General features: G+C 43.4%; 1 protein-coding gene across 7 annotated transcripts; it reads left to right on the plus strand.

Annotated features, from left to right (window-relative positions):
• The first annotated feature begins 2,406 nt into the window (after positions 1-2,406).
• On the plus strand, positions 2,407-21,278 carry dhx9 (DEAH (Asp-Glu-Ala-His) box helicase 9). Of its 7 annotated transcripts, none has more exons than XM_074649862.1 (29): positions 2,407-2,579; positions 4,840-5,000; positions 5,974-6,114; positions 6,324-6,504; positions 6,665-6,843; positions 7,668-7,816; positions 10,039-10,085; positions 11,378-11,514; positions 11,596-11,685; positions 11,797-11,958; positions 12,084-12,161; positions 12,288-12,479; positions 12,561-12,702; positions 12,860-12,942; positions 13,040-13,196; positions 14,574-14,671; positions 14,785-14,998; positions 15,630-15,724; positions 16,025-16,098; positions 16,176-16,328; positions 16,843-17,003; positions 17,324-17,435; positions 17,674-17,835; positions 17,959-18,086; positions 18,184-18,413; positions 20,200-20,315; positions 20,408-20,608; positions 20,806-21,029; positions 21,072-21,278. In XM_074649862.1, the coding sequence occupies exons 2-29, from the start codon at positions 4,890-4,892 to the stop codon at positions 21,119-21,121; spliced, it is 3,867 nt and encodes a 1,288-aa protein (XP_074505963.1). In that variant the 5' UTR covers positions 2,407-2,579; positions 4,840-4,889; the 3' UTR covers positions 21,122-21,278. The 7 variants fall into 7 exon arrangements, with proteins under 7 accessions (XP_074505963.1, XP_074505964.1, XP_074505966.1 ...); XM_074649863.1 differs by having other exon boundaries at positions 20,806-20,999; positions 21,051-21,278; XM_074649865.1 differs by having other exon boundaries at positions 20,806-20,999; positions 21,057-21,278.
• The last annotated feature ends 990 nt before the right edge of the window (positions 21,279-22,268 follow it).

Consider the following 22,268-nt stretch of genomic DNA (forward strand, 5'->3'; position numbering starts at 1 on the left):
ACACACTTTCCCCACCGCAGATAAATACACCGCTGCAGGCCTCAACACACACACACACACTGCCACGCCCGGCCCGTTCCTGTTGCCGTGTCAACGCCACACCCTGAACACACACATACACATGTTATCAACACCTGGCTGCATTTCTCAACTCTGACTTCACTTTTCAGCTACACTAGCTGGGTACAAGTACCACATACTGTACTGTTTACTACTTCTATCTGACAGGTATAGTACAGCGGTGGAAGAAGTACTCATATGTTGTACTTAAGTAAAAGTACTAATACTACTGATACAAGTATATCCTGCATTTATGATCTTATTTAAGTACAAAAGTATCAGCATCGAAATATACTTAAAGTCCCAAAAGTCAGTTTTTTTATACTATTATCTATTATTATAATTTTTTTTACATGTTTTTATGTTTTTTTTAATTTTCTAATTATTTTCTTTATTATTTCAATCATTAATTTGAATTATCTTTTATTTTTTATATTTTAATTTACTCATTATTATAATTATAATTATTATGATGTAGTTTATGTATATTTGATACAAGGATAGGTTCGTTATCAATAATATATCATTGCCACATTTTTCTAGAATTATTTTATATTTCTTATGTTATTTTATTTTTCTGGTTTCAATATTTGTTTTAATAATAAAAGAAATGTTGATACACGTTGGAATTGAATTGTAAAATAAGCATTTTGCTAATGAAAACATTCTGCAGAATAATGTATATTATATATTATAGTATTCTAATTATTGTTATTCTAATTCTTATATCACTTTAATGTTGCAGCTGGTAAAGGTGGAGCTACTTTTAATGACTTTATAAACTGCTGGTAGTTTAACCTATAATAATATATCAGTATTTATTAGTTGATTATATTTTGTTTTAATAATCTGAATCTGTAAAGTAACTAAAGCTGTCAGATAAATGTAGTGGAGTAAAATGTACAATATTTCAGCAGTAGACCCTACATTTGTAAAAGATAGTTGCTTTAATTTCTTAGTCTTTTCAACAGTGTTTGGCTTGCAGTTCTAGATGAACAATAAATACATATAAATATGACTTGGTCTTGAGTTCCCTGAAAATATCTACCATTCTTTTTTTATTATTATTATTATTATTTTTATTTATTTTTATTTTATTTCAATGTTGAATGCTGGAGTTGTTTTCTCCAGTGTACTTATTGTGTTCATCTCTAAGCTCAACTACTTAAAAAATTGGTTTATAAACTATTGTAATTATGAACTATAAATTGCATGTATGAAAACAACCTCGAAAAAAAAATAAAGTATATAAAAAAAGAAAAGAAAATATCTACCAAGGAACGGAGCTCATTATTTACTGCCAGACGTAAAAGAAACAAATTACAAAAGAAAATCTCATAACCAAACTCCTCTCATAAATCAGTACATTCTGCCCAGCTAACCTGCAGAACATACTCGACTCTAATGTCCTGACGAAATATGTTTTTATGAATAATTCATATTTCCCATCGGATTGGGGATAGAAACGATGACTGGAAGAGGTCATTTCATCAGTAAACCCTGCTGACTCTTAAAGGTCTTAATGCCTGAAGACAGTAAAGATACTCGCTTTAAAGGAACTGTTTGTAACTTCTTCCACGTATAAATCATTGCATGTGATTCTTACTAACAGTCCCTTTAAAGTGTGTTTATTAAATGGAGTCTAGCTCACAGCTCCAGATGAACAGTCTCCTCCAGTCCAGCAGGGGGCGCTCCGAGTGGATCCTCCAGTCCAGCAGGGGGCGCTCCGAGTGGATCCTCCAGTCCAGCAGGGGGCGCTCCGAGTGGATCCTCCAGTCCAGCAGGTGGCGCTCCGAGTGGATCCTCCAGTCCAGCAGGGGGCGCTCTGGGTGGATCCTGCAGTCCAGCAGGGGGCGCTCTGGGTGGATCCTCCAGTCCAGCAGGGGGCGCTCTGGGTGGATCCTGCAGTCCAGCAGGTGGCGCTCCGAGTGGATCCTCCAGTCCAGCAGGGGGCGCTCCGAGTGGATCCTCCAGTCCAGCAGGGGGCGCTCTGAGTGGATCCTCCAGTCCAGCAGGTGGCGCTCCGAGTGGATCCTCCAGTCCAGCAGGGGGCGCTCTGGGTGGATCCTCCAGTCCAGCAGGGGGCGCTCTGGGTGGATCCTGCAGTCCAGCAGGGGGCGCTCTGGGTGGATCCTCCAGTCCAGCAGGGGGCGCTCTGGGTGGATCCTCCAGTCCAGCAGGGGGCGCTCTGGGTGGATCCTCCAGTCCAGCAGGGGGCGCTCTGAGTGGATCCTCCAGTCCAGCAGGGGGCGCTCTGGGTGGATCCTCCAGTCCAGCAGGGGGCGCTCTGGGTGGATCCTCCAGTCCAGCAGGGGGCGCTCTGAGTGGATCCTCCAGTCCAGCAGGGGGCGCTCTGGGTGGATCCTCCAGTCCAGCAGGGGGCGCTCTGGGTGGATCCTCCAGTCCAGCAGGGGGCGCTCTGGGTGGATCCTGCAGCCGGCTGAGAGCAGCTCAGGCCGGCTGTTCCTCAGCAGTAGAGCCGGTGTGTGTCTGGAGGAACCGTTAGCTCAACTCTCTCTGTGAGTCACAATACTGTTAATACTCTCTGCTCATTACGTCACTGGGTTATATTATCATACATTATATCATTATATCATTATGTTATCATATCATTATGTTATTATGTTATTATAGATTCAGCTCATCTAATGCACCAAAACAAGCTAACGTTAGCTTAGCGAGCTAGTTCCAGTCAGGCTAAAAACAGCTAACAGCTAGCTTCAGCTGCTAACAGCTAGCTTCAGCTGCTAACAGCTAGCTTCAGCTGCTAACAGCTAGCTTCAGCTGCTAACAGCTAGCTTCAGCTGCTAACAGCTAGCTTCAGCTGCTAACAGCTAGCTTCAGCTGCTAACAGCTAGCGTGTGTCTGGCTGCAGGACATCAGTGTGTTCATCTAGAGCTGTGGACTTTGAGCTGTGACTTTGAGCCAGACTCTTTTTAAAACCAGAGAGATTAAAGCGAGTGTCTTTACTGTCTTCAGGCATGAAGACCTTTAAGAGTCAGCAGGGTTTACTGATGAAAGTCATCGTTTCTATCCCCAGTCCGACGGGAATATGAATTATTCATAAAAACATGTTTAGTCAGGACGTTAGAGTGGAGGATGTTCTGCAGGTTAGCTGATGAGGATGTTCTACAGGTTAGCTGATGAGGATGTTCTGCAGGTTAGCTGATGAGGATGTTCTGCAGGTTAGCTGATGAGGATGTTCTGCAGGTTAGCTGATGAGGATGTTCTGCAGGTTAGCTGATGAGGATGTTCTGCAGGTTAGCTGATGAGGATGTTCTGCAGGTTAGCTGATGAGGATGTTCTGCAGGTTAGCTGATGAGGATGTTCTGCAGGTTAGCTGATGAGGATGTTCTGCAGGTTAGCTGATGAGGATGTTCTGCAGGTTAGCTGATGAGGATGTTCTGCAGGTTAGCTGATGAGGATGTTCTACAGGTTAGCTGATGAGGATGTTCTACAGGTTAGCTGATGAGGATGTTCTACAGGTTAGCTGATGAGGATGTTCTGCAGGTTAGCTGATGAGGATGTTCTACAGGTTAGCTGATGAGGATGTTCTGCAGGTTAGCTGATGAGGATGTTCTACAGGTTAGCTGATGAGGATGTTCTACAGGTTAGCTGATGAGGATGTTCTGCAGGTTAGCTGATGAGGATGTTCTACAGGTTAGCTGATGAGGATGTTCTACAGGTTAGCTGATGAGGATGTTCTGCAGGTTAGCTGATGAGGATGTTCTGCAGGTTAGCTGATGAGGATGTTCTGCAGGTTAGCTGATGAGGATGTTCTACAGGTTAGCTGATGAGGATGTTCTGCAGGTTAGCTGATGAGGATGTTCTGCAGGTTAGCTGATGAGGATGTTCTACAGGTTAGCTGATGAGGATGTTCTGCAGGTTAGCTGATGAGGATGTTCTGCAGGTTAGCTGATGAGGATGTTCTGCAGGTTAGCTGATGAGGATGTTCTGCAGGTTAGCTGATGAGGATGTTCTGCAGGTTAGCTGATGAGGATGTTCTACAGGTTAGCTGATGAGGATGTTCTACAGGTTAGCTGATGAGGATGTTCTGCAGGTTAGCTGATGAGGATGTTCTGCAGGTTAGCTGATGAGGATGTTCTGCAGGTTAGCTGATGAGGATGTTCTGCAGGTTAGCTGATGAGGATGTTCTGCAGGTTAGCTGATGAGGATGTTCTGCAGGTTAGCTGATGAGGATGTTCTACAGGTTAGCTGATGAGGATGTTCTACAGGTTAGCTGATGAGGATGTTCTGCAGGTTAGCTGATGAGAAGTCTGGCAGTAAATAAAGAGTTTCATTTTCAGGGAACTCAAGACAAAGTTATATTTATATTTATATATTTATGTTTTGTTCATCTAGAACTGAAAGTTAAACTCCATTGAAAAAACTAGGAAGTTAAAGCGACTATCTTTATCTGTCTACTGCTGAACAAGCATCGTGTTGTATGCTCTTTCAGCCATTGTTTCTATCCGAATCCGATGGAAGATCGTATTTATTCATAAAAATCTAAATTACCAACGACGTTAGAGTGGAGTAGATGAGTGGATGTTCTGCAGGTTAGCTGATGAGGATGTTCTGGTTTATGAGAGGAGTCTGGTTTATGAGATTCTCTTTTCAAAAAATCACAGAAGAGTCTTTTGTGATTTGTTTCTCAGCGCTATTCGGGGACCACATGCAACAACAGCATCAGCATTGGTTTACATCCCCAAAAACAGTGGTGGCATTGACTTTGAAGAAGTTTGCTAGTTAACTGAGAGTAGTTTTGTTATTTCTCAGATTAAAGGGTCTACAGAGGAGGAAACTCCCTCGCCCCCCGCCGGCCCACCATGGCGGACATCAAGAACTTCCTGTACGCCTGGTGTGGAAAGAAGAAACTGACTCCCAGCTACGACATCCGAGCTGCAGGGAACAAAAACAGGCAGAAGTTTATGTGCGAGGTGAGTTTAAAGGTCCCATATCGTGCTCATTTTCAGGTTCATACTTGTATTTTGTGTTTCTAACACGTTTACATGCTTTAAAGGGACTATTTGTAACTTTCAGAGATGTCTTGTTAACAGCGACACCTGTGGCCGTTAAGTCAACTAAAGTCAGCGGTACATTTATACGCTTAAAAAGTTACAAACAGTCCCTTATAATAAAAAAACAACTTTATTTTCCTCATACTGGTCGACCTGAATATACCTGCATTCACCCTCTGTCTGAAACGCTCCTTTTTTGCGCATTTTGACGGAATTGCAACAGAATTGCATTGACATTGCTAGTCAACAGCTTGGGTCCATGTGTACATGTACAAAAGTTTTTTTTAAATTTTTGCAAATTTATTGAAAATAAAGAACGAAAATATAACATGTGCATAAGTATGTGATTTTTTTCGTTTTTTATTTTTAATAAAATTGCAAAAATTGCAAAAAAACTTTTTCCACGTAATCATTATGTGTGTAGAAGTTTTGAGGGGAAAAAATTATTTAATCCATTTTGGAATAAGGCTGTAACATAACAAAATGTGGAAAAAGTAAAGCGCTGTGAATACTTTCCGGATGCACTGTACTTCTTGTCAGCTGATGACATTCACATCCACGGCAACCAGGAATAAACTGGGACACATTTAGAATGTTTACATTTAAAATTGTGTCAAGGATCTAAATATTGTATATTCGTGACATCACGAATGGACAGAAATCCTAACGGCTTGTTTCAAATGCAGAGCTTGTGAATACGGGCTGTGTGTATTTCCCTGTGGATTGAGTGTTTCGATACTTTCACAGTATGTAGAGAGGATTTAAGCCTGCTTTATAATACAAAAACATGAAAATCTCACTTTTTTATAATATGGGACCTTTAAGTTAAACGTGTACTCTGTGTACTTCTACCTCCGGTCCATTCTCTAACCCTAAACTCTCCTCCGCTCAGGTCCGTGTCGAAAGCTACAACTACACCGGGATGGGCAACTCCACCAACAAGAAGGACTCTCAGTCCAACGCTGCCAGAGACTTTGTCAACTACCTGGTCCGAACCGGGGAGATGAGTGCAGCGGAGGTCCCGGCTGTGGGGGTCAGCACGCTTTTCATGTTGTCCTGTAAATGATGACGTACACTTTTATTCATGTTTGAAAGAGTGTACAGGTTCAACAGTGAGCACCTTCAGTAACACGGAGAAGGGTGTTATTTTAAGGATTTATAACATTTGTCAGAGTTACAAGCCTGACGCTGCATTAGAAATCTGTGAATGAGGTCATTGATTGAGCTTTATTATGTCACCAGGTGAGCGCTCCAGCTGGTGACCAACCTGATGGAGGAGGAGGAGGAGGACCAGGAGGACCAGGAGGAGGAGGAGGACCAGGAGGACCAGGAGGAGGAGGAGGAGGGGGAGGAGCCGGTGGCTTTGGAAGCCTCCCTTCCAGCGGTCCTCTGCCACCTCACCTTGTAGTGAAAGCTGAACAAGGTACCATCATCTCTCTCACACACTCGCCCTCAATACCGCCAGGCGGTCAGAGTTCCCAAAGTGAGGCTGAGAGACCTGAACACTCCTTCGATCGTGTTCTCATCCAGGAGACGTGTATGAAGTCTAAAGTATTAATGATGTGTTTGCCTGTTGTTCTTAGAGGAGTGCAGCAGCAGCGGGCCGGTACCAGGAGTGACTGGACTCGGCTACTCAGGAGGAGGAAACTCTGGGTGGGGAGGAGGAAGAGGAGGAGGAGGAGGAGACGAAGGAGCTCAGTGGGAGCGAGGAGCCAACCTGAAGGAGTACTACGCCAAGAGAGATGAACAGGAAGCGCAGGCGGTACGATACTTCCTGTTTATTTCTTCCCATCTGACAAAGTCCAGCTGAAAGTGAATCTGATAGGAACACCACTAATTTCTTTAACGCAACTTGTGACTTTTAGGTTGTAGCGGCTCAGTTTTAAAGCTAGAGTGAAGATACTGGAATATGAAACTAGTAAACCTGATGAATCCATCGGTACCAACCATGTCAGACTAGCTGGTCCTGAAGGAGGTTAAATAACGCTCCACACTTACGCTAGATTTTGGCGAGGAAAAACTGTCATGTCCATTTTCAAAGGGGTCCCTTGACCTCTGACCTCCAGATCAGTGAATGTAAATGGGTTCTATGGGTACCCACGAGTCTCCCCTTTACAGACATGCCCACTTTATGATAATCACATGCAGTTTGGGGCAAGTCATAGTCAAGTCAGCACACTGACACACTGACAGCTGTTGTTGTCTGTTGGGCTGCAGTTTGCCATGTTATGATGTGAGCATATTGTTTTATGCTAAATGCAGTACCTGTGAGGGTTTCTGGACAATATCTGTCATTGTTCTGTGTTGTTAATTGATTTCCAATAATAAATATATACATACATTTACATAAAGCAGCATCTTTGTCCACTCCCATGTTGATACGAGTATTAAATACTGGACTAATCTCCCTTTAAGGTTCATTTAGAACAGATAGAAAATGTGATTAATCGCGATTAAATATTTGAATCTATTTACAGCCCTTGTACATATATATATATATATATATATATACATATATATGTATATGTATATATATATATATATATATGTGTATATATATATATAACACCTATTTCATCCCTGCAGACTCTGGAGTCGGAGGAGGTGGACTTGAACGCTAATCTCCATGGTAACTGGACGCTGGAGAACGCCAAGGCCCGTCTGAATCAGTACTTCCAGAAGGAGAAAACCAGCGCTGAGTATAAATACAGCCAAGTGGGACCGGACCACAACAGGTCTGGATCAGAACACTGGAAGGCTTTTACACCTGATATGTTACAGATTAGATTTTTATATCTTCACACAGACTTATTATTATTATTATTTTAATGGTTACCTCGATAACGCCAAATCCTGCTTCGTAGTCCAGACCTCAGGTCGACTCAGGACTCATTAACCTCTTACCATTTTGCCCTCTTTTATTCGAGGGGTCGCGGGGACACGGGGACGCGGGGACACGGGGACACGGGGACACGGGGACACGGGGACACGGGGACACGGGGACACGGGGACGCGGGGACGCGGGGACGCGGGGACGCGGGGACACGGGGACACGGGGACACGGGGTGTTTAGGGGGAGATAAATAGTCAACAGTAGATTTCACATAGATATAATATAATATATCATTTGAGATGCAGCTCAGCACTGTGTGTTAAGTTGTTCTAGTCATAAATCAGAAATAAACATGAATTAATTAATTAAAATAAATAGTGAAAGTGTATCAGGGTTCAGAACATGATGATAGAAGTATATGATGGTCATCCCCATGCTCTATCATGTCTCATAAGTTGTTACTCAGATTTGGTGCTAAATTTAACCATTTTTTACCAACCGGAGAATTGATAGAAATGATCAATAATCCCTCCAAAATACCACATTAAGAAACCAAGACCTTGAGGAACACCAGAGAAAGAGACATGCTGTGATTTGGTTTCAAAAACTTTGTAAGAATTTTATATTTGGGCGATTGGATGGTGAGTACAACAACAGAAAGCTGCTCTTCAGGAGCATCAGAGCCTTTATTTAGTGTAGCACCGGGCCTCTGTGGTTCTACAGAGAACAGTTCTGAAGCTGTAAAGACTTCTGTAGGACATGGCGTGTGTGCGTGTGTGCGTGCATGTGTGTGTGTGTGTAACGAGTTGGTTGCTAGTTGAAATCCCCCCCTTGGTATTGAGATGTGAGCTCAGGATGTTCCTGTATGTTTTTCTGCTGGACTGCTGTAAACCCAGAGACCTCCGGAGTGTGTCGGCTACACCAGAGAGATCTCACTGTTTGATCACGTCTAACTAAACCCGACTGACACCAGAGCAGAGGGCAGGCTGACGGACGGTACCAGACACCAGCTAAATCCTGGCTCAATATAATGTTCTCATTAATGCACCTCTCGTTTGGCTTTACGTTTAAACAATCAAATCAAATCAGCTGTTAAACCCCAGAACGTTCTGATCACATCAGTATTGGTTCATGTTTTTACCACCGCAGGTCTCTTGATATTACGTTTATGCTGAAGCATCTTAATAATTCCTTATTTTAACAAAAAAACGGAACGGAAAAAAAGTCGTAATATTACGAGAATAAAGTAATAATAATGTAAAGTAGTAATTTTACTTGTTATTTTTCTTTATTCTCGTAAAGTTACGACTTTATTCTCGTAATATTACGACTTTTGTTCACGTTAAGTTATGACTTTAATTCATTATATTACGACTTTTATTCTGGTAATATTCTGACTTTATTGTGTAAATCTCAGATGTGTTTTCCCTCAATGTGGCCCTAATACTCCGTAGTACATTGTCTCTTTGTCCCTCACTGCATTAGACTTATAAACTATATACTGAGACTATAAACTGTGTTACCTTCATCACAATGATCACATGTTTTGAGGCTCCAGACAGATTTGTTTTGCCTAAAATGGCTCTTTTGATAGTAAAGGTTGCTGACCTCTGAGTTAGATGATGGTGCAAACTATTGATGGACGGACCGACGAGGACAAATCCTGCCAGATTTTGGCTGCTAGTCGCCCGTCCTGTTGGAAACGGCCAACATTTAGCTGGTGAAGTGGACAGGTGTTGACTATGTGGAGACTGAAGAGAGTCTCTGCCTCGTCAGGGAACACAGAAGCGACGCCAGAACTCACAACCTCACTGAAGGAAGACATGCGACAGCGTTTAGGTGCACTAAAGCTGTCCCATGGGTGCAGCAGCAGGTCGGGGGGGCTCGGTGGAGTCTGGTTGTGATTTCTGGTGTCACTGTGTCACCGCAGGGCGCTCAGCAGCCGGGAGAATCTCAGCTGTTCATTGGTGTTTTTTAATCTCAAGTCTGGCAGAAAAACATACAGGCCTTCCTCCTGAGAGCTCCTGAGGCAGGTGAGTGCTTCACTTACAGACTTTTCTTTTCTCTTTGATTTTGAAAAGCGCAGAGGAAGTGAAGCTGTGATGTTTGTGTTTGTTTCTGCAGGAGCTTCATAGCGGAGATGGTGCTGTTTGTGAGACAGCTCGGCAGAAGTAAGACTCACAAATATTCTTCCCCTAAATGTGTATGAACTTCTCCATAATAACCGATATTACACGAGTACATTTACTCAAGTACTGAAGTACAATCTGGAGGTACTTCTACTTTACCTACATCTACATCTACAGAGTACATATTGTACTTTTTACTGCATTACATTTATCTGATAACTTCAGTTACTTTAAAACTAATCAACTCATAACTGCTGCTGTATTATTAGAGATTAAACTAGCAGCAGTCTCTGAAGTCATTCAAAGCAGCTCCACCTTTACCAGCTGCAATATTAAAGTGATGAAAACATTAATGCATCAATCATTATAATACAATAATATGATGGAGATTATTCTGCATAATGATGACTTTTACTTTTAGTACTTACTAGGGATGCACCGATACCAGTATCGGGTATCGGGTCTGATACTGTGCTCATGTACTCATGCTCGCAAAACGGCACCGATACCACTTTACGGTAGCGTGACGTTAACCTCTCGTCACCATCTTTCAGGTCCTCACGCTCCACCTCCCCGACGGTGCGGGCGAGACTGGTTATGAAACCGTCTCAATTTAATACCGATGCCTCTATATGACCTACATACGCAAACGAGACCATCTGGTCGGATTCCGCACAGATGAAATCCTGTTGTAACTCCTCCAGCTCAGACTCCTTCAGCTCAGACTCCTCCAGCAGCGAACAGACCCAGATCCGGCTTCGCTGCCGCCTTCGACCTGCAGTCGTAGCTCCGGCGGGCGGGAGGCAGAGAGCTCTGGCGCCCGACAGCAGCGGGTCCATCTCCGGCCAGAGTTTCTCCGCCGGTCCCCGCTTGGAGCAGACGCCACGCCGCTGGAGGCAAAGGGAGGCACGGGGAGAACCAGAACCAGGACGGCTGACTGTCAGACTCTGCTGCAGTAAAATGAGAGGTTTTCTAAAGGGAGTCTGGTGCTCAGGAACACCAAATGGAAGTTCCTTGTTGTAGCTTTAAGTAAAGTTTGTAATGCATATTACTACTTTTATTGAAGTAAAAGATCTGAGTACTTCTTCCACCTCTGGAGCGCCACATATAAACCAAATGCTCATCAAAATGTTGCTCTGAAGCACCTTTTAAGTTCCAACAGCAGTAAAATCAAACTACTGTATACAAATCATCAAAGTCAAATGGTGTTCGGCCCAAACTGTCACCCCGAGGATCCTCTAATGTTCTCACAATCATCTGTTTCTGTTCCGATGGGAGTCATATCTATCAGAAGGTCAAAGGTCACAGCAGTTTGCCCTCCGTGTGCTCTGCAGGGATCACGGCTCGAGAGCACGGCTCCAACAAGAAGCTGGCGGCTCAGTCGTGCGCTCTGTCTCTGGTCCGACAGCTGTACCACCTGGGGGTCCTGGAGGCGTTCTCGGGGGTCACCAAGAAGAAGGAAGGAGAGACGGTAAGCGGGATGACATCTCACGTGACCCCGTTTCCTGTGAGGTGTTGAGTGTTTCACTCACTGTGCTGTTTTGTTGTCCAGCTGGAGGTGTTCGAGGTCAGCGTGTCTCCAGAGCTGCAGCAGCAGCTGGCCAGTGTCGTCCAGGAGCTCGGAGTCAGCATCCCGCCACCGGTGAGTCCCCTGAGCCACCAGAACTGACCACTGATCAGTGTGTGGATCCATCTAAGGGCTAATGTATTGTATATGTTGAGTGTATAACTTGGTTCTCGTGGTCCCGTCCAGCCCGCAGACCCCTCCAGCCCGGTGTCTCTGGTTCAGGGGAAGATGGCGACGTTCGAGCCGTCCCAGCGTCAAAGCGGAGCCGGGGTCGTCCCCTGGTCGCCTCCGCAGATCAACTGGAACCCCTGGACCAGCAGCAACATCGACGAGGGACCGCTGGCCTACGTGAGTCTAGAGAGGCAGATGAGCAGATGTTCAGTAGTCCACTAATGAGTCACTACAGTTTGTGTTTCAGTTTCAGGTTTAACTTCACCTTAATGACACTGAGATACTTTGTTTATTGTCTCCAGTGCACTCCGGAGCAGATCAGCGGCGACCTGCACAATGAGCTCATGTACCAGCTGGAACATGACGACAACCTGCAGAAGGTCAGTCGTCCTTCTTCTTCTTCTTCTTCTTCTTGTTTGTCTTCTTCTTCTACTGCTTCTACTTTATTCAGTAAAATAACACAAGCAATAGAAGAAGTGTAGAAAAATGTAAATGGTGTGTTTCAGGTCCTGGCGGGACGCGACCAGCTGCCCGTCAAAAAGTTTGAGGAGGAGATCATGGACACGGTGCAGAACAACTCCGTGGTGATCATCAGAGGAGCGACGGGCTGCGGTAAAACCACTCAGGTTCCTCAGTACATCCTGGACCGCTTCATCAAGAACGGCAGAGCGTCCGACTGCAACATCGTGGTCACCCAGGTAACGCTCGGCATCCGAAGACACCTTCATGTACGTGTGTGCCTGTCGGTTGGTAACTCTCTACTCTCTTCCTCCCTGCAGCCCAGAAGGATCAGCGCCGTGTCGGTGGCCGAGCGAGTCGCCTACGAGAGAGGAGAGGATGTCGGGAAGAGCTGCGGCTACAGCGTCCGGTTCGAATCCATCCTCCCTCGGCCGCACGCCAGCATCCTCTTCTGCACCGTCGGTACGTAAACGGACTCCAATCGTCGATATACGACCCAATCGACAATCAGCCTAATGAGCTGTTTTGGTTCACATCATTGTTTCCCATAAGATCAGTTGTGTCCGTGTTGTGTGTCAGCAGGATGCTGATGAGTGTGTGTGTGTTTTGTGGGTTTCAGGTGTTTTGCTTCGGAAGCTTGAAGCAGGAATCAGAGGCATCAGCCACGTCATCGTTGATGAGATCCACGAGAGAGACATCAATGTGAGTTAGTTTATTACATCATGTGTTCTGTGGTTCTGGTTGTGGAGCCTCCGGTCCATTTCCTGTCTCTGTCTGACTCGTCTGTGTGTCTGCGCAGACGGACTTCCTGATGGTGGTCCTCAGAGACGTGATCCAGGCCTACCCGGAGGTCCGCATCATCCTCATGTCGGCCACCATCGACACCACCATGTTCAGAGAGTACTTCTTCAACGCCCCCATCATCGAGGTGTTCGGACGCACCTTCGCTGTTCAAGGTACCTCACTGACCTCTCTGACCCCTCTGACCCCTCTGACCTCTATGACCTCTCTGACTAAATGTTGGCTTGTGGAAGCGCCCTTAGATGTGATGTTTGGGACATTTACTGTGTAAAAGTAAACCTGTCAGTGCTCTCTGGTGGTGTTTACTGTTACTGACTAGCAGAACTACACGCCGATGCCCATACATGTATGTCTGTAATACAGTTAGATGAGCCATGACAATATATCAGTCTGATCCTCCTGCTCCAGTGGGTATTTCCCAGACTAAAATCTCACGGTGAAAACAAAGCTTTATTTTACAGATCCTCGGACACAAAATGACTTTGATTGAATTTAAGGGTTATATCAACAGAATTTATTTGATTCATTTATTTATTTTTTTATTATTATTATTTAATTCAGTTTTTTTTTATTTTATAATTTGTATTTATTTATTTATTTTTATTTTTCAAATTTATTATTATCATTTTTTCTCCTCCCTTGTTTTTGAATACTTTGTTTTGAAATGTACAGTTACTATCTATTATCTTATGTACATATTATTTTATTTCTTATGGTTTATGTTGTATTCATTTTCCTTAAGAAAACAATATAAAGCATGATTTAAAAAAAAGAGGGTTATATTATCAGAATTTATTATTTATTCTTTTATTTGTTTGTATTTACATTTCAATATTATTATTATTAATAATAATAATAATATTGTTTAAATTTCATTTTATTATATTTTTTATTTTATTATTTTACTTGTATTTTATTATTATTATTTTATTATTATTACCATTTTTATCCTGTTTTTGAATACTTTGTTTTTCAATTTACAGTTACTATCTGTTATTTTATGTACATATTATTTTATATGTTATGGGTTAGGTTGGTAAAATGTTTAAAGTTTAATTTATTATAATTTTAATTTAATTATTTTATACTTTTTATTTATTTGTATCTCTATATTTGTATTTGTTATGGTTTAGGTTGTTGTATTCATTTTTCTTAAGGAAACAATATAAAGCATGATTTTAAAAAAGGGTTATATCAACAGAATTTATTTTGTTAATTAATTTATATTTCTTCATTAATATTATGATTTATTTAAATTTAATTTTTTTAATTTTAATTTATAATTTTAATTTAATTATTTTATACTTTTTATTTATTTTGATCTCTATTTTTGTATTTTTATGGTTTAGGTTGTAGTAATTTTTCTTAAGGAAACAATATAAAGCATGATTTTTAAAAAAGTGGGTTAAATCAACAGAGTAGAGATCAACGCTAAGAAATGACATTTCATCGTGATTAAGTGTCCAGGTAAACAAAGCCTGAGACCACGGCAGGGCCGAAGAGTTCTAATTCGTTTTTTGTTTTAAAAACAGAGTATTTCCTGGAAGACTGCATCCAGATGACCAACTTTGTCCCTCCACCGATGGACCGCAAGAAGAAAGACAAAGACGAGGAGGGAGGAGACGACGATGTAAGCATCACGCCGCAATTACTGTATCTAAATTAAGGTTGTGTAGTTCAGTGAGGCTGAAAAACATAAACAGAAGTGTGAGATGTTATTGTTTTTGTGTCCCGTCTGAGCAGACTAACTGTAACCTGATCTGCGGGCCGGACTACACGGCGGAGACGAAGCGTTCGATGGCTCAGATCAATGAGAAGGAGACGTCCTTCGAGCTGGTGGAGGCTCTGCTGAAGTACGTCGAGACGCTGCAGGTGGCCGGCGCCGTGCTCATCTTCCTGCCCGGCTGGAACCTCATCTACTCCATGCAGAGACACCTGGAGACCAACCCACACTTTGGTACGTCACCACGCCACCACGTTACAGACCGCTGGCTGCAGCCAAGGTACTGGAGACTTAACAAAGAAACACCTGGAGGGCTGGATACCGTCGAGAGCTCCAGAACACACTAAATACATATAAGAAATCTGCTGTAATGTGGTCGAACTGACCCTTTAAGTCACAGTCAAGCACACATCTGGAACCAGAGGTGATGTTTTGAATAGAATCAAATATCAACACTTGGGCGCCTGGGTTAGCTCAGTTGGTAGAGCGGGCGTCCATGTATTAAGGCTTGGTCCTGACCGCGGCGGCCCGGGTTCGAATCCGGCCTGTGGCCCTTTCCGCATCCACTCTCTCTCTCCCCCCTTTCAAGACTCTATCCACTGTCCTGTCATAAAAATGGAAAATGGCCCCAAAAAAATTACTTTAAAAAAAAAAAAATATCAACACTTGAATGGAAAGCATTGAAATGACTGAAAACCAGTGGTGGAAGAAGATATTTACCTCTGAGATGGAGTGGAGTAGACGTAGAAAGTAGCAGAACATGGAAACACTCAAAGTACAAGTACCTTTGAACTTCTACGTAAGTCCAGTAGTTGAGTAAATGTTCAGCTGATGGAAGCTTTGTTTTGTTTGTATTTGTTTCCAGGCAGTAACCGGTACCGGATCATGCCGCTGCACTCACAGATCCCCCGAGAGGAGCAGAGGAGGGTGTTTGAACCGGTTCCCGACAACATCAGGAAGGTCGAGACCAAAAACCTTTGTTTTGTTTTTAAATGTGTTTAGTGAGATTCAGAGAGCCGCCGGCCTCCAGCTCCCTGACAGAGAGAACGTTACCACATCCTTTCATTTCCTTTCTTTATGGTAATAAACATAAAGTTTTTAGCCGTCGCATTCTTGGTTTTTATATATTTATAAACATGTTCTGTGATCCTCCCTTCGTTCCGTTCTTACTCCCGACCTCCGAACACATTTCAGACAGCGATATGTTCCTTTAAGCTCTGTGTTACGTCGATATCATGACTCACTGCGTTTAACCTGCAGGTGATTCTGTCCACCAACATCGCAGAGACGAGCATCACCATCAACGACGTCGTCTACGTCATCGACTCGTGCAAGTAAGTGTGTCAGCGTCGTGTTTGACGTCCCGGTTTGAAGCTCGACCGGTGCTGATGTGTGTTGGTTGTCCTGACAGGCAGAAGGTGAAGCTCTTCACCTCCCACAACAACATGACCAACTACGCCACCGTCTGGGCCTCCAAGACCAACCTGGAGCAGAGGAAAGGCCGCGCCGGACGAGTCCGAGCCGGGTTCTGCTTCCACCTCTGCAGCCGCGCTCGATTCGAGAGGTAAGACCCCGTAAATACCCCGACGCCTCCTCAGTGTCCTAACAGATGTGTGTAGTTGGTAGAGTCCTAACAGATGTGTGTAGTTGGTAGAGTCCTAACAGATGTGTGTAGTTGGTAGAGTCCTAACAGATGTGTGTAGTTGGTAGAGTCCTAACAGATGTGTGTAGTTGGTAGAGTCCTAACAGATGTGTGTAGTTGGTAGAGTCCTAACAGATGTGTGTTGTTGGTAGAGTCCTAACAGATGTGTGTAGTTGGTAGAGTCCTAACAGATGTGTGTAGTTGGTAGAGTCCTAACAGATGTGTGTAGTTGGTAGAGTCCTAACAGATGTGTGTAGTTGGTAGAGTCCTAACAGATGTGTGTAGTTGGTAGAGTCCTAACAGATGTGTGTAGTTGGTAGAGTCCTAACAGATGTGTGTAGTTGGTAGAGTCCTAACAGATGTGTGTTGTTGGTAGAGTCCTAACAGATGTGTGTTGTTGGTAGAGTCCTAACAGATGTGTGTTGTGTGTCTGCAGGCTGGAGACTCACATGACTCCGGAGATCTTCAGGACTCCGCTGCATGAGGTCGCTCTGAGCATCAAGCTGCTGAGGCTCGGAGCCATCGGACACTTCCTGTCCAAGGCCATCGAACCGCCGCCGCTGGACGCCGTCATCGAGGCCGAACACACTCTGAAAGGTCTAAACCTCACACTAACATGACAGCTGCTGCGTCATTAATGAATCCCATCAGCAGGGTTGGCGTGGTCGGAACCAATGGATCCATCAGGTCCTCTAGTTTCAGATGATCTTCCCTCTAGCTTCAGAACGGAGCCGCTACACCCTCAAAATCACAAGTTGTGTTGATGCGTTAACTTTGACAGCCCTGTAAAGTATCAATACTGGGGCCAGATGTTGGCTCCAGATGTTGGCTCCAAACAGGAAGTGCTGTTTCTCTATAATGATAGAGTGTAAAGCAGCAGAGACTCAGTTTAACTCTGTTTGTTGTCTCTCTCTCAGAGCTGGATGCTCTGGACACCAACGATGAACTGACTCCTCTGGGACGCATTCTGGCTAGGCTGCCCATCGAACCACGACTCGGGAAGATGATGATCATGGGCTGCATCTTCCAGTCAGTTTCTTGTTCTTGTTCTTGTTCTTCTTCTTCTTGTTCTTCTTCTTCTTCTTCTTCTTCTTCTTCTTCTTCTTCTTCTTCTTCTTCTTCTTCTTCTTCTTCTTCTTCTTCTTCTTCTTCTTCTTCTTCTTCTTCTTCTTCTTCTTCTTCTTCTTCTTCTTCTTCTTCTTCTTGACTTTACTGTCCAGATGAATCTCCAGACATCCTGTGTAATAGATGACGTGTCTCCCTCTAGCGTTGGAGATGCGATGTGCACCATCTCGGCCGCCACATGTTTCCCGGAGCCGTTCGTCAGCGAGGGGAAACGTCTCGGCTTCGTCCACAGGAACTTCGCCGGCAGCCGCTTCTCCGACCACGTGGCTCTGCTGTCCGTCTTCCAAGCCTGGGACGACGTCAGGTCGGTTACAATGTTTGGACAGCTTCAGATCAGAAGATAGTATTCTACCAACGTGCACGCCATGAGCACGTATATACATATATATCCATATATATTCATTAACCCCGTGTTGTTCCTGCTCAGGATCAACGGAGAGGACGCAGAAACTCGTTTCTGTGAACACAAACGTCTCAACATGTCGACGCTGAGGATGACCTGGGAGGCCAAAGTCCAGCTGAAGGACATCCTGGTCAACTCTGGATTCCCTGAAGGTACCTGAACGCACCACAGAAGGAGCCTTTACTAGAGAAAGGTTCAGTAAACAGCATCATGACCTCTGTCCTCTGTCCTCCTGCGTGTCCCCGTCAGAGTGTCTCATGACTCAGATGTTCAACACGGTGGGACCGGACAACAACCTGGACGTGGTGGTGTCTCTGTTGACCTTCGGCTCGTACCCCAACGTCTGCTACCACAAGGAGAAGAGGAAGATCCTGACCACCGAGGGGCGCAACGCCCTCATCCACAAATCCTCCGTCAACTGCCCCTTCAGCAGCCACGACATGACCTACCCCTCCCCCTTCTTCGTCTTCAGTGAGAAGGTAACCTTTACTGAAGACGCTGCTATTGGAACACTTCATCAATAATAAAATATATTAGGGCTGTCAATCAGTTAAAATAGTTAATGGTACATGTTTTGTCTGTTCTAAATGAACCTTAAGGGAGATTAGTCCAGTATTTAATCCTCTTATCAACATGGGAGTGGACAGATAGTCTGCTTTATGCAAATGTATGTTTATATTCATTATTATAAATCAATTAACAACACAAATCAATGACAGATATTGTCCAGAAAACCCTCACAGGTACTTATATATAATTTATAAGTAGTATATGTACTTACTCATGTATAATACAATATATAAATACATAAATAAATATAAAAAATAAATAAATAGATGTGAAAAATAAAAATTTAAAGGAAAAATGAATGGATAAATAATAAATATTAAAAATGAAAATGAAAAATAAAAGATAGATAAATACATTGAAAAGTGTAAATATAAAATAAAAAATAAAAATGGAAAATAAAAAACAGAAATAAATGTAAAAAAAAAAATGCAATAAATAAATATAAAAAATATAAATCAGTTAACAACACAAAACAATGACAGATATTGTGCAGAAAGCCTCACAGGTACTGCATTTAGCATAAAACAATATGCTCAAACTGCATGTGATGATCATAAAGTGGGCATGTCTGTAAAGGGGAGACTCGTGGGTACCCATAGAACCCATTTACATTCACATATGTGGACATGACAGTTTTTCCTCGACAACATTTAGCGTAAGTTTGAAGCGTTATTTAACCTCCTTCACTACCAGATAGTATTTTTCTGACTTTTTTTGGGACATTATTCTCACTTTTTTTCGTACATTTCGTGGCTTTTTTAACTTTTTTATGGCTTTTTTGGACATTTTTAAACATTTTTTTTACATTTTTCAGATTTTTTTTGGGACAAAAACTCTCACCCATTGACATATCTGGAGGTCAGAGGTCAAGAGACCCCTTTGAAAATGGCCATGACAGTTGTTCCTCGCCAAAATTTGTCTTAAGTTTGTAGCGTTATTTAACCTCCTTCAGGACCAGCTAGTCTGCCCTGGTTGGTACCGATGGATTCATCAGGTTTTATAGTGTCAGATCACAAGTTGTGTTAATGCATTAAAGAAGTAAGTGGGGTTAAAACTAATTTGTGTTAACGTGTTATTATAAAGTGAACTTTGACAGCCCTTGTATTAATCTAATGAAATATTCTGCTTCAATCCGTGTTTGTTGGCGATTAGCCTTTCAATAACTACATTTTCTATTTCCACAAAGGGATCACACACACCTGCATTAACGGGGCGGTGTATCAGCAACCTAACAACGCCATACGTTATTATCACGTTAACATTGACAGACCAATCAGGAACATTCATTTATGCACAAATTTGATATCCAGACTTTTGTGAATTGGGTTGTGATGGTTTGATATTTTTAAAAAGAGGATCACCAGAGAAGAATATCTGAAGATTATTCATATAATATGTGAAAACGTAAGTGAAAAATGGCTGGAAAAAATCTGAGAATTATTCTTAAAATATAAAAAATATAAGTGAAAAATATCAGAGAATTATTTGTAAAATTTGAAAAAATATTAGTAAAAAATGTCTGAAAAATATCCGAAAATAATTAGTAAATTATGTGAAAAACATAAGTGAAAAATGTTCTTTATTGTAGATTTCAGTCGTTGTGGGAAACGATCTCCTGGACCATAAACAAGCAGCAGCTCAACGTTCTAGGTCTCGTGTGTGTTGTTATAACGGAGTGTGTTTTGTGTGTCTCAGATCCGAACCCGGGCGATCTCCGCTAAAGGGATGACTCTGGTCAGTCCTCTGCAGCTGCTGCTGTTCGCCTGCAAGAAGATCAGCTCTGACGGAGACATCGTGGAGCTGGACGACTGGTGAGAATCATTACGAGCGCTGCACGGGCCAATTTAACATTAGAGACGTGACCTCTGACTGTCGGTGACCTATAACGTAATAATGTGTTCAGGATCAAACTGAGGATGCCTCACGAGGCGGCGGGCGGGATCGCGGCGCTGCGGGCCGGACTGGAGGCTCTGGTGGTGGAGGTCACCAAAGACCCGGAATACATCCGACAGCTGGACCAGACCAACCAGCAGCTGCTGAACATCATCAGACTCGTCTCCAAACCGTCAGCGGCGGGACTCAACATGATGGCCAACAACCAGCGGTACAGACACACACACACACACACACACACACATACACACACACACACACACACACATACACACACACACACACACACACACACACACACACACACACACACACACACACACACACACACACTGGAAGCATTAAAGGGCCTCTTCACACAGTCTTCATCAGCTTTCAGTCTAACGATGATTCTCCTCCTCTGCTCAGGATGGGAGACGGTCCTCGACCTCCAAAGATGGCACGCTTCGACGGAGGAGGAGGCGGCGGCGGCTACCGAGGAGGCGGCGGTTACAGAGGAGGGGGCGGATATGGAGGAGGGGGCGGAGGAGGATACCGAGGAGGAGGAGGAGGGTACAGGGGAGGAGGTGGATATGGAGGAGGAGGAGGTTATAGAGGAGGAGGTGGATATGGAGGAGGAGGAGGTTATAAAGGTGGTGGAGGCTACAGAGGAGGAGGAGGAGGAGGAGGAGGAGGTTATGGTGGAGGAGGAGGAGGAGGAGGAGGGTACAGAGGAGGTTATTAACATCATGTCATCGCCACAGATCTCTCTTCTTCATCCTCTTCTTCCTCGTTGGTGTTGTAATGTTTGTAATGTCAGTGAGCAGGATGATGTCCAACGTGTTATTTCCAGATGTGTTCTGATCCGTTTGAGTCTCTAATAAACCAGCTGATCTCTCAAACAGCAGAATGATGATTATTTATCATTTAAACCCCTAAAACTGTATTTTTTAAATTTTTATTTTGTATTAATCTTTCATCATTTTATCATGTCGTTCTTATTTAGGGGTTTTTCAACATTCAGCTTTCATTGTGTGTTGAATGTGTCGGTCCTCGTGGACAGAAGCTGTCGTGTGTCTGAGCACCAGAGCCCCTTACTCCCGGTGAACAGAAGAATATAAGATCTTTATTGTCATTATACTCATATATGATTAAATGTCAAAGGGCTTCTCTAAAATAAAACAAATAAAATCAGCATGTGAATAAAAGGCATTAGTTCATTTCACATATTTAGAGAGGTAAATGTTATGAGTGTTCATAAATAAATGTCTAATAATAAATATATGAAACCAAACAATCACACAAAGATCAGTTGTTGATGTGCATATAAGACAGATGAATGATTGATATTGTTGTATTTGATGGTTTCCACTGAGTCAACAGGAGGAAATAAAAATAAAAGTGACCAGCAGGGGGCGCCACCTGTCCTCACATCATCAGGCTTCGCTGTCCTCACATCATCAGGCTTCACTGTCCTCACATCATCAGGCTTCACTGTCCTCACATCATCAGGCTTCACTGTCCTCACATCATCAGGCTTCACTGTCCTCACATCATCAGGCTTCACTGTCCTCACATCATCAGGCTTCACTGTCCTCACATCATCAGGCTTCACTGTCCTCACATCATCAGGCTTCACTGTCCTCACATCATCAGGCTTCACTGTCCTCACATCATCAGGCTTCACTGTCCTCACATCATCAGGCTTCACTGTCCTCTCATCATCAGGCTTCACTGTCCTCACATCAGGCTTCACTGTCCTCTCATCATCAGGCTTCACTGTCCTCACATCATCAGGCTTCACTGTCCTCACATCATCAGGCTTCACTGTCCTCACATCATCAGGCTTCACTGTCCTCACATCATCAGGCTTCACTGTCCTCACATCATCA

This window comes from Sebastes fasciatus, chromosome 11 (genome assembly GCF_043250625.1).
Source record: "Sebastes fasciatus isolate fSebFas1 chromosome 11, fSebFas1.pri, whole genome shotgun sequence".
NCBI lineage: Eukaryota > Metazoa > Chordata > Actinopteri > Perciformes > Sebastidae > Sebastes > Sebastes fasciatus.

What these genes read in the sequence shown, in the direction of transcription:
- dhx9 (XM_074649860.1), top strand. Translation starts at nt 4,890, where the DNA reads ATGGCGGACATCAAGAACTTCCTGTACGCCTGGTGTGGAAAGAAGAAA. An exon ending in ATCGTGGAGCTGGACGACTG is followed by an intron (nt 20,316 to 20,407) that starts GTGAGAATCATT and finishes TAATGTGTTCAG; the next exon opens with GATCAAACTGAGGATGCCTC. An exon ending in ATGATGGCCAACAACCAGCG is followed by an intron (nt 20,609 to 20,805) that starts GTACAGACACAC and finishes TCCTCTGCTCAG; the next exon opens with GATGGGAGACGGTCCTCGAC.